This window comes from Rhinatrema bivittatum, chromosome 7, assembly GCF_901001135.1.
Source record: "Rhinatrema bivittatum chromosome 7, aRhiBiv1.1, whole genome shotgun sequence".
NCBI classification, from domain to species: Eukaryota; Metazoa; Chordata; class Amphibia; order Gymnophiona; family Rhinatrematidae; genus Rhinatrema; species Rhinatrema bivittatum.
The window spans coordinates 309152123-309164807 of NC_042621.1; the positions used below are offsets into that span (position 1 = coordinate 309152123).

Sequence of the window (12685 nt, forward strand, 5' to 3'; positions counted from 1 at the left end):
ACAGTTTGCCACCTGACCTTCGTCAGGAACTATGCCCAAAAAAATTCAAGCAGAAAACTTAAAACATGGTTATTCTTAAAAGCCTTCACATAAAGCAACCACCTTCACTTCCAGCTACTCCCCCCTTGCTTCTCCCTGAGGACCAAAACTTATGTAAATTTGTAATTATGCATTATCCTTCGAGTTACATAAAGTACTCCTCTCTAATATCTCTATAAAGTTGATGCCTAGTAATCTATTATAACTAATTTATTTAATGTATTTATCATATGTATTAACGTTAATATATTCTTCTTAATTCTTCCTTTTATTTTCCCTCTCCCTCCCCTTCCCTGTTTGCATTCCCTGATCCAATTTTTCCTTGTTATAATCTCCTAATGTCCTTTCTAAGTTGAATATTAATTGTTAAGCACTGCCGCTATTTTCTATCTGTTCCAGCGCTGCTGCTAAAGTTTTGTTGAATGTACACCGACATGATGTTACTAAACGAATGTCGGTATATAAAGAACCTCAAATAAATAAAATAAAAATCTAGGGCCCCAGCGGAGTTCTGCCGCCAGAGTTTTGAACTCTATGGCAAATTCAGCCAATGATCTGTTGCCTTGCTTCAATTCCACTAAAGCAGAATCGGCTTCAGACATTTGAGCAGGGTCATCGAAAACGGATTTAAATAAGTCCATAAATCCTTCTATGTAAAGGGTAAACAGTGGAGTGCCTCAGGGATCTGTACTTGGACCGGTGCTTTTCAATATATATATAAATGATCTAGAAAGGAATTCGACGAGTGAAGTTATCAAATTTGTGGATGATACAAAATTATTCAGAGTAGTTAAATCACAAGCAGACTGTGATACATTACAGGAGGACCTTGCAAGACTGGAAGATTGGGCATCCAAATGGCAGATTAAATTTAATGTGGACAAGTGCAAGGTGTTGCATATAGGGAAAAATAACCCTTGCTGTAGTTACACAATGTTAGGTTCCATATTAGGAGCTACCAACCAGGAAAAAGATCTAGGCATCATAGTGGATAATATTTTAAAATAGTCAGCTCAGTGTGCTGCAGCAGTCAAAAAAGCAAATAGAATGTTAGGAATTATTAGGAAGGGAATGGTTAATAGAACGGAAAATGTCATAATACCTCTGTATCGCTCCATGGTGAGACCATGTACAATTCTGGTCGCCGCATCTCAAAAAAGATATAGTTGCGATGCAGAAGGTACAGAGAAGGGCAACCAAAATGATAAAGGGGATGGAACAGCTCCCCTATGAGGAAAGGCTGAAGAGGTTAGGGCTGTTCAGCTTGGAGAAGAGATGGCTGAGAGGGGATATGATAGAGGTCTTTAAGATCATGAGAGGTCTTGAACGAGTAGATGTGACTTGGTTATTTACACTTTCGAATAATAGAAGGACTAGGGGGCATTCCATGAAGTTAGCAAGTAACACATTTAAGACTAATCGGAGAAAATTCTTTTTTACTCAACGCAACGCACAATAAAGCTCTGGAATTTGTTGCCAGAGGAGGGTAGTTAGTGCAGTTAGTGTAGCTGGGTTCAAAAAAAGGTTTGGATAAGTTCTTGGAGGAGAAGTCCATTAATGGCTATTAATCAATTATACTTAGGGAATAGTCACTGCTATTAATTGCATCAGTAGCATGGGTTCTTCTTAGTGTTTGGGTAATTGCCAGATTCTTGTGGCCTGGTTTTGGCCTCTGTTGGAAACAGGATGCTGGGCTTGATGGACCCTTGGTCTGACCCAGCATGGCAATTTCTTATGTTCTTATGTCCTGCAAAATGGAGTCCTTGCGTTCCCACAAGGTAGATGCCCAAGACAAGGCCCTACCATGCAGGTATGAAAGGATGTAAGTAGTCTTGGAGACAGCTGTAGGAAATAGAGATGGCTGTAAGGCAAAGTCCATGCAGCACTGGTTCAAAAAGCCCCGGGTCTTCTGGATTTCTCCGGAAAAGCGGATTGGAGCTGCCAGTGGTACAGCAGTCTTTAAAGTTACCTCCTGTAACTGACCTTCTTGGTTGGAGGCTGCGTCTTGAACCTTCTGTGTGTGTAGCTGAGGAAATGCTGCAGTAAGTTTCTCCAAGGCGTCTTGCTGCTCCATAATGCGCTGGGCCAGGCCCGGTATGGCCTGCAGGGCATTCAGTTGTGCTGGATCCATGGAGTTAGTAATCTGTTCAGTTCGGAGTTAACAGTCTGCTTGGGATTAGCAATCTGTAGTTATTTAGGAGAGTTGTGGGTGGATCCTTGGACCAGTGGCAGATGACCACGCCCCCGGGGGGGAAGATCCCGAGAGGGACCATCGGTCAGGCTCAGAGTATGGAGACAATCACACACTAGTTCTTTTAATAGACAGTATATATATATGTCTCATAGAAGCCCAGGAGCTGGAATGTATAGGCCCTCGAGGTTCCTACGAAGTCGGTTCCATAGTCGGAGCGCGTCTGGGTGGCAGAACCCCAGAGTTGAGCGTATACATGGAACCTTCTTGTCTGGTTGTAGATGTAGATCATTACAACTTTGCTGTCCATGTGAAGATGGACGGAATGAATTTGAATGTCCATTTCGGCTATCGTCAACTCCACTGTTTCTACTGCTAGCGTCACTCCACAGGATTCTAGATGTGGTATGGTGTGGTTAGGCTGTGGTGCTAGCTTGGCCTTGTCGTGGTTGAAGTCTCCACGCACTGTTCCTTCTGCGTCTTTCGCTTTCAAAAAGCCTACCGCAGCTATGGCCTTCACCAATGTGTCCGAGAAGATGCAGATCTCCTTGCGGCTGGCTGTATTGAGTGGTGTTGGAACGTGGGTGCGTGGTATGTGGAACTGTTTGAGCGCTTTTAGGGGGCTCTTCCATTTTTCCCATTCTGACTTCCTTGCTTGAGGTAGTGGGGTGTCCCACTTGGTGGCACTTGATGAAGGTTCTCTTAAGGCTCTTCCTTGTATCGTGGCTGGAGTCACAAACCCCAGTGGATCGTGCAGGCTGTTGATTGTGGACGGGACACCTCGGTGAGTGTACTGCTCACCTTGGGTCGAGACTGGGGATGTGAAGACGTCATTCTTTGGATCCCAATTTAACCCAAGGCTTTATTGGAGAGGAGGTGTGTCCACTCTCAGGTCTGAGTTCTCTGAATCTCTGGCATGATCTTCTGAAGGAGTTGCCTTTGTTACTTCAGGACTGTCGGAGGCTATTTCGTGGAGCCTTAGACTGGTGCTTGCCAGTATTGCTTCCTCTGCAGTGGGTAAGGACCTTAGCTCGTCATCAATGTAGAGGTCCTTTTCCACGAAGCGTCTGGCATCTGCGCCATACTCCTTATCTCCTTCTTGGGCTGTCCTTCTGAGCCGGGCATGGCCACTGCAGGTGATGGAATGTTCTCTACTGAAAGGGTAGGTTTGTCGTCATCCTTGGCGACTTGAAGCACTGGTCCCCTAGACGTTCTTCTACATCTGATGGGGGGGATGATCCGGCTGGTGGCTGAATTGAGATTCGGTCCTTTGCAGCTTAGGATCTCCTTGGTGCTTAGGTGATTAGGACACAGTTCGGATAGGTTAGGATTTCCATCCTCTGAGACATTCGTGGCGTATGTCTGAATGTTTGGTCCTCTTGTTCGCTTCAAGCCGACTTCGCCGACTATTACCCATCCCAAGGCGAGTCGGTAAGCGTAGGGACCGGCTTTTGGGCCATCACGCATCTCCAAGACCTTGGTCAGTGCTGGTGCGTCTCTGCCCAATAGCAGCAGGATTTCTGCTTCCGGATCTAGTGGTGGGAGCTGGTGCATTATGGACTTTAGATAAGGAAGGTGCCGAGTGGCTTCTGGTGTGGGAATCTCGTCTCTGTTGTCAGGCATCTGGTTGCACTCGATGAGCTTGGGCAAGTTTGACTTGTTGCTGCCATCCATCACTTCTATCACATATCCACCTGCCCTCCTCCCTGTTACACGGGTGACTTCTGAGCAGGTTTTGAGGTTGTACGGAGAGTAGTGGTGACGGATGTCAAACAAGTCGAAGAATTCCGGCCTTGCCAGGGATCTGTTGCTCTGCTCATCTATGATGACATTAATTTTGACTGCCTTCTCAGATGACTCTTCGGGATACACTCTGCCAAGCATATTTTTGTGCAGGATTTCCCGTCGCTGTTTTCTTCCATACACTTGTGTGTATTTGGGGATCACTTCAGGTTCTGGCATTCGCTCATCCTTCTCCTCCCTGCCATAGTCTGGACTGGGGTGTAAGGTTCCGAAGGGTGAACTCTTGCTTCGCCGGGGTGTAGGGCGCTGTCCGTGTTGGTTGCTCCCACACTCTGAACACTTAATGGCTCTTTCACAGTCCTTAGCCATGTGGTTAAATGAAGAACAGCACCGGTAGCAAATTCTGTACTTTTTCAACAGTTCTTTGTGCTCTTTCAAAGATTTCCCTTGAATCCTCTGCACTTTCTGAGTGGGTGAGGTTTTTCCTGTATTGGGCACTGCCGGTCTGGGTCCTCTGCCCTGTCCATATCGGGAAGTTGGCCTGATGTAGATGCTACAGGCAACACTTCCGTTTTGGGCACGGAAATGGGCTTCCTGCTGTCGCCGTGCTTCTTGGTTGGCCTTTCGCCCGCTCGGTGGCTGATTTGGTGTATCTCATGTGCGTTGCATGAGAAGCTAGGGTCATTCCTGTGCCTTGCTAAGTCCCATATGAACTTTGCGAAGACATGGAAAGGTGGGTACTCGTTGTTGTCTTCCTTGTACCATGCACCGTGAGATGCCCATTTATCTCGTATATCACTTGGCAATTTTTTTATGATGATGTTCGTGCCTCGTGACGTGTCCAAAAGGTTGAGACCCATATAAATTAGTTTAGCCTTCGCTGTCTCCACCTCTTGGAGGAGATCTCCCAGTTGTAATTTGCAGCTATCCTTTCTGGATATTTCTGGAAAGTTTTCCATTTCCTCGAACCACGCATTCTCTATGTTGACTGGGTCTTCATAGTATTGCTCAAGTCTCTCTCATATCGCTTTTAGCACTGTAGGAAGATTATCTAGGTGGACGTCTTTTAATCTCATCACATGTTCGGTCAATTCACGTCCCAACTATTTCCTCAACAATTTCATCTCTTCGCTCGGGTTCAGTCTCAGATCCTTTGCGGCATCTTTGAAGTCAGATTTCCATGTCCTGTAACTCTTAGGGTGGTCATCGAACATGTAGAGCCCTGCGGTTATGAATTCTTGGCGGGTCATGTACCTTGCTAAGTCTTCTCTTTCTGAAGACTCATCCTGAAAGGTAGCAGGTTTTGCTGGGCGGATGTCCTGTGGTTGACTATGCACATCACTCCTGTTGTGCATTGGCTCGAGTTGTGATCGGTTAACTGTCTCCAGTTTAGGCTCGGGGTGTTCAGCTGGGGCCCTTCCTGAGTGTGGCTGCCCAGTTTTTTTCTCATTCCCGTTGCCCATGAGATGTTGGGATCCACGGTTGCGTGGAAATGTTTAGCTTGGGGTGTGTGCTTGGCTCATGAGTAGGCTGCCATGTGTCCGTGCGATTTAGAGCCAATGGATCACTGTCCTGGCGTTCAGTTTTCATGGCAATTTGCGTTTCAGGTCTGATTTCTTTGTTCAAGGCCGCTATCTGTGAGGGGAGGCATGCTGCCTCCTGGTGCGAGGGTTGCTCTGGGGGAGGTGGCATTTTGGCGCCGACGTGAGTTGGAGGGTGAGCCATGACATAGTTCAGTGTTCGCTGGACCGTGTCCTGCTGGGCCATAAAGCTAAGTGGGTCCCCCTCATCGCCATGTTTCTGGGCCACGTCAAATACCTTAATTTGGGCTTCAAGGATCGCTGCTTCTCTTTTCTGCTGCAACAAGTCCAGGGTGATCTCTCGTTCAGCCTTTTGGCGCGCTTTCTGCGGCAGCTGTACGGCAGCTGTGGCAGTAGCTGTAGCAGCGGCTGTTGGCAGTAGCTGTAGCAGCGGCTGTGGCAGCTGTGGTGGCAGCCGCCTTCTGTTGTTCCTCTATTTGGAGCCCTTCTCTTTTAAGGGCTGCTTCGTCTTCATCGTACTGTATGCGTGCTATAGCTGCTTGGGACTCTGCTCTCTTTTGGAGAATGATAGAGCTGAGTTGAGAGTGGCTCGAGTGCCTTGACCCGCGTGACTTTGCGGACCTTGATGTGCACTTGGAGGTGCGAGAGTGCTGAGAGCCGGTCTCGCTTGTTGGGTGATCCACTTCTGCACTGTTAATGGTGTCCATTGCCATTTCTTGGCGTATTTGGTACAAGTTCTGTTGGCGGTCCTTTTCTTCAAGGCTTTCTGGATTGTTAGTTCGTGTCAAGAACTCGAGATACTCTTTTGTGATGAGCTGATAGGTTTGGAAACGAAGCCACAGCTGTTCTATGTGGTGCTTGAGATGGGTGGGGCTTCCTAAGATTTTCTCTCTTTCTTGTTTAATCTAATGCCATTCTCTTTCTATACTGTTTTCATGTTGCCTTCATCTCTCCCTTCACCTCTCTCCCCCATTTGCTGTGTGTCATTTTCTAATTCAGTGGCTTTGGCTGGCTGTTCTGAGGTGCTCTGCTCTTCCAACTCAGCCATAATTCTTTCTGTGGTTAGGTCTGCTCAAGCTGAGCTCCTGGTAATTAACACTTCAAAGGTCTGTCCTTTGGTGATTGCTCTCTGTTTCCTGTTGCGGAAGCCTGGCAGGGGGAGGGAAGGGCTTCTGCCTTTTTGGCGGCAAGGTGTGTAACAAAGGGATGGGGGAAGAACAGAGCAGCTTTCACTATGTCCTTTCAGTCTCGGTCTCCCAAGTGGCGTGTGCTCAGTTGAATTCAGTCTACACACTCACCAGTGTTTTGCTTCAGAACCCTTTAATAATTCTTAATAAATCTCCACAATTATTCAGTTTCTTTTTGTCAGTCTTTACTGTTTAGTCAGTAAAGTTGGCAGAGCTCAGGTTACTATGACAACTGATTGCCCTCTGCCTGTAGCAGTGGTAGAGGGGAAGAGGGATCTGCTCCTAGAGGGGGAAGTTTGAATGGGCTTAAGTACCGTCGTTAAGTCCTTTTGTCTGAAACTGGCAGAAGTGCTCTGAATTTTTCCCCGCCAAGCTCAGGTTACACAAAGCCAAATGCTTCTTTACTGCTCCTAGTATTCCTTGCTTACAGCATGGGCTGACTTTTAAATCTGCGTTTGCTACTTAAATGCTTTGCAGACTCAAAGTTAGTCCTGTAGTGTAAACCTTTACATCTAGGGTTTTTTATGCTTGATTCTTCCCACACTGTGGGCAGGAGAGGCTTATTCAAATGTAAGGCAGTCTTTAACGATTCCTGTTCAATGCAAACCTTCTATAGCAGGCTGAAATCCCCGTTTCAACGTACTGCATATTTCCTAGAAAGGCTTTCAGTTCAACAAGTTTCACAGACAGTACAAACAAATTTTACTGAGTTTCTACTTGCTGTTTTCTCACTTGTTCTTATCTCCTGTATGATTTGAGATTTCACTTTCAAACCATTGGCGAGTTACAACTGAAGCTCTTGTAGATACAGTTTTCTTATTTGCTGTTATCTAATTAGCCTTTTTACTGTGCTGGCTCAATAAGAAATATACGAATTTCCCTCATCCAAACAGTTGACTCCTCCCCTTAATCAGGCATCAGGCAAAGATCTTTTAAGTTTGAAATATTTATTGCACAGATAATTTTCATTACTCACAATTGTTGCTACCAAACGTGTATATGCCCCAGGCATAGATCTTTGTAGCTGGAGATAGGCAGGAGAAGGGAGATGGAGTTTCTTGGGATTCAGGATGAGAAGGCAAAGGGTTCTGAAGCTGATTAGTCTTTAGAATTAAAGCGATGAGGAGAGGTGTAAAAAGGCTAATTGTATTTCAGAGGCTGCAGGCACTTCTAGCCCTTAATGCCACCTGGCTTAGATTGACTAACAGTCTTGGGAAGTGATTACAGGAAATGTCCCAACAAACTGTGGCTAGCGGGCGAGATCCCATGGTAACGAACCTAGGATCCATGTGACACGGGAGGAATGAAGGGCAGTTCCTTGAGCCAATAAGGCACTTAAGAAGACTCAAGTTAGATTGAGAGGGCATGCAGACCCTTCCCAATGAGAGAAGCAGGGGGGAGGGAGTTTCTCTTAAAGGCAAAACTCCCCTTAAAGGCAGGGCTCACAGGCTTTTATCATGGGTTACAAAGAAAGACCTACTAGGCACAGTTAAACTGCAATGTATATACAGATATCAAAATGTACCCACTGCTGGGGACAGAACAGTAATCTACCAATTTATCTCTAAGATAAGCCTGGAAGTCTGTGTCAGCAACTAGATGAGAAAGGAACCTCCACCTGTGTGGCCTACCGCCATCTGTTCCCCATTTCATCTCCATCCAAATCATGGAGTGATCAGAGAATTCTGGCAGTCCGATCTCTGCACGTTGTACCTGGAAATCTATCCGGGACATGGTCATGTGAGCCCGGGAGATATGAGTGTTGTCGGATTCCTCGGGGTGCAAAATTCTCTAGATATCTAGGAGTTGCAAATGGTTGCAGAGAAAGGAGATCCCTTTATTTTTTTTCCCATCGTTGCAACAGCCACCTGTGATGATCTATCCAGGATGGGATCAGCCACACAGTTAAAATCCCCCCGCTACCATCAAGGGACCCTGGATCACTCTTACAAGATCTTGCATGAGGGAGGTAAAAGATACATGCGAATAAACGTTGGGGGCATAAACACTGCACATAGTAATAACTCGACCACTAATTCTTCCCACTACTATGAGATAATGTCCCAGTGAATCCATGGTGGTGGAGATCCATTCCCAAGCCATCTTCTTCCCAATCAGGACCGCCACTCCCCCTTTTCTATGCACTGCTGGAGCACAGTAAACTTCTCCCACCTTTGTCTTTCTGTAGTTTCCGATGTTCCAGTGAGGATAAATGTTTCTCCTGGATACAGGCAACCTGTGCTTTATGTCTACATAGGGAAGCTTGCAATTTCGTGCACTTCACCGGGGATCCGATACCAGCCACATTCCATGAGACTATCCGAAGATTTTCACCCACATTTAATCCAATACCCAAGAGACAGTGCAGACTTATATTGCCATTGTGAAATCAGTAGGTGCCACTCCCCCCAGCCTAGGAGCCGAACCTCATATAAACCTCCCATTAACCAAGACACAGTGAAAGAGGAGCCGTGCCCCCCATATTACTGAACCACATCACAGATCCCCAATTCCTACCTCTCCAGCCCTCCCCCTTTGTCCCCTCCCCCCCCCCCACATCCATGCTTACTCCCTGTTCCCCAATACAGAAAGCCTCTGTAAATTGGAGGTATGGAGACCACATTATTATCCGGACCAGTCTCTTCCCCCCCCCCCCCCCACCTCAACAAGCAAAAGTAACCTATGAACATTCTCATAAAAAAAGAACATTTAGCAGAGATATTCAGAGGCTCTGAATATCTGCCTGGAAACAAGCACCCTAGAGGTACAGCGGGATCCTGAGCCATGGCGAGAGTCCTGCACTGGCAATCCGCTCGCGTGATCGGTCCTGGCAGCCCTGTTCATGTGTCTACTTGAGATTCCGAAACCTGCCGGGCACTGTCCGCCGTTTCGAACATGCGCCAGGCGCCTTGGTGCTCCAGCCTAAGAATTGCAGGATATTGTAACGAGAATTGAATGCGTTTTTCAAATAAGGTGTTGCAGATTTTTGAGTATTCCCTGCTTTTCGAGGATACTGCAGCAGAGAAATCCTGGAAAATCAGTATATTAGAACCATCATATTCCAGGGCTGGTTTTTTTTTCGGTAGGTTTGTAGGATGAGCGTTTTACGATCGTAGTTCATAAAGGGGCGGATTTTCAGAGCCCTGCTCGCGTAAATCCGCCCAAAACCGGGCGGATTTACGCGAGCAGGGCCCTGCGCGCCGGGAAGCCTATTTTACATAGGCCTCCCGGCGCGCGCAGAGCCCCGGGACTCGCGTAAGTCCCGGGGTTCTCCGAGGGGGGCGTGTCGGGGGCGTGTCGGGGGCGGGCCCGGTCGTTGCGGCGTTTCGGGGGCATGTCGGCAGCGTTTTGGGGGCAGGTACGGGGGCGTGGCTACGGCCCGGGGCGGTCCGGGGGCGTGGCCGCGCCCTCCGTACCCGCCCCCAGGTCGCGGCCCGGCGCGCAGGAGGCCCGCTGGCGCGCGGGGATTTACGCCTCCCTCTGGGAGGCGTAAATCCCCCGACAAAGGTAAGGGGGGGGGTTTAGACAGGGCCGGGCGGGTGGGTTAGGTAGGGGAAGGGAGGGGAAGGTGAGGGGAGGGGAGGGCAAAGGAAAGTTCCCTCCGAGGCCGCTCCGATTTCGGAGCGGCCTTGGAGGGAACGGGGGTAGGCTGCGCGGCTCGGCGCGCGCCGGCTATACAAAATCCATAGCCTTGCACGCGCCGATCCAGGTTTTTAGCAGATACGCGCGGCTCCGCGCGTATCTACTAAAATCCAGCGTACTTTTGTTTGCGCCTGGAGCGCAAACAAAAGTAGGCTATTCGCGCGCCTTTTAAAATCCGCCCCAAAGTGGGCTATTACCACCCTTGGCCTAGCCTTGCCAGGCAGACATGCCCCTAGCCTAGGGCCCTTTCCATGACGCATTGCCCCCTAATGTTCTGGAGCCCCAACTCCTCTAACAGCCAGTCCTCCAAGACGGGGGCCAGGTCACGATCGGGAATGGAGTCAGGTAGGCCGATGAACCGCAGGTTGTACCTGCAGGAGTGATTCTCGAGGTCCTCTACCTTAGCTTCCAGGGCCTTCACCTGCTGTTCCATGATATTTTGTTGCTGCTGCTGTTTCCAGACCCACTATCCAGGTCATAGTGTCCTCCACCTGCTTCCTAATTCCTTGTAAGGTTTCATTGCCCATTGATATTTGCTGTGATAGGGCTTGGAACCTGGCATCCAGCGCCTGTACCACTGCGATGGTAACTTCTTCCACCAAGGCACTAGTGGTGTTTGTCCCGTGCTAGCCCGGGCTCGGTGGCCCGTCGGCCATCTTGGAGTCAGCTGCCTTCCCCATGGGTTTCTTCTCCTGCTGTGACTTGCTTCACATTGCCTCGCTGGACTGCCAGAAATCTGCCAAGTGCTTTTGGGTCGCCATGAGGAAGATGGAGCACTGTTTTTTAGCACCGGGAAAGTGCTGAAAAGTGGCGATATTTGGCCCGTTGTGGAAGGGGGATCGGGAGCGGGTAAGGCGCACGTCTTACCATGCATCGGATCACGTGGTCTCTTTCCTGTTATTTTAATGTGAAGGAGAGGTGTTTCCGGCAGTGGAAAGTAGATAGTTTTTGTTGAACTTGGCACTATTCAGCAGGTGGCAAGCACAGGAGAAAGCTCTTTGTGGCACCTGCTACTCCTTGATTGCTAGAAGGTGTAGGAGACAGACCCTTGTGGCTTTTGCCACTTCTCAGTGTGTGGCAGGCACAGGTCATAATAAAAACGTTTTCCAATACATCAAAGCAGGAAGTCAATGAGGAATTTGGTTTGACTGTTAGATGACTGAGGAAGAAAGGAAAAGAAATAAGAACATAAGAACACAAGAAATTGCCATGCTGAGTCAGACCAAGGGTCCATCAAGCCCAGCATCCTGTTTCCAACAGTGGCCAAACCAGGCCAAAAAACCTGGCAATTACCCAAACACTAAGAAGATCCCATGCTACTGATGCAATTAATAGCAGTGGCTATTCCCCAAGTAAACTTGATTAATAGCCATTAATGGACTTCTCCAAGAACTTAACTTATCCAAACCTTTTTTGAACCCAGCTACACTAACTGCACTAACCACATCCTCTGGCAACAAATTCCAGAGCTTTATTGTGCGATGAGTGGAAAAGAATTTTCTCAGATTAGTCTTAAATGTGCTACTTGCTAACTTCATGGAGTGCCCCCTAGTCCTTCTATTATTCGAAAGTGTAAATAACAGATTCACATCTACTCGTTCAAGACCTCTCATGATCTTAATGAATGTAAGGGGCCAGGATCTCTTACCCAGTCCTTCCCAGTGCCTCTTTAGGTCTTCTCCATCCTCCCACTCCCACTCCCCCCGCTCTCTTCAGGGGACAATTTGAATCGAGAGCCAGTGAGTTAGGATTTTCGAGAGATTGCTTGTGTCCCATTTTGATTTCTGCGACCTGTGAGATAGAGAAGTTGGGCATGAGGAAGTGGTCAGTTTTGGGGGGTTGCATTGTGTGTTTGTAGGGGTTGGGGCTTTGGCAGAGGAAGCGGCAGGCCAGAGTCTGCATTCAAAATGAAAATGAAAATCCAGCATTATTGGGGGGTTTTCTCTTGCAATGGAAAGTAATTAAAGATTGTTTCGCTGCATTTTCTTCTCATTTCTCAAGATGATTACTTAAATGAAAATATTCAATGTGGGAAGTAAAATGCATCTCCTGGAAGACCTGGAGTGTGTGATTTCCTGGGGAGGTTTCTCTGGACACTGACATTTTCTTTTCTTTTTATCCTAACAGCGTCTCAGCACTCGGGTAAGTGAAGGATTTAACATTAAGGCTTTTCCCACAGAGAAATCTCCTCTTCTCTCCATCACAGGCTAGGATAGTGACCACATCATGAGCTTCCTAATCACTGGGGTCACTAAGCTGCTTCTAGACAGGATGATGAAGGCCTGGTATTACCCTTTTGCATTTACATTTATATGTATTTATTTGTGTCTTTTTCCTTATAA

At 47.7% G+C, this 12685-nt stretch overlaps 1 protein-coding gene across 1 annotated transcript in view; it reads left to right on the forward strand.

Annotated features, from left to right (window-relative positions):
- The window catches only part of DMBT1 (deleted in malignant brain tumors 1), a 306433-nt gene that overhangs the window by 214072 nt on the left and 79676 nt on the right, over positions 1-12685 (forward strand). The window contains exon 30 of the mRNA XM_029610571.1: positions 12471-12485. Within this exon, the coding sequence (XP_029466431.1) occupies positions 12471-12485 (15 nt within the window). The remainder of the gene's footprint in view (positions 1-12470; positions 12486-12685) is intronic.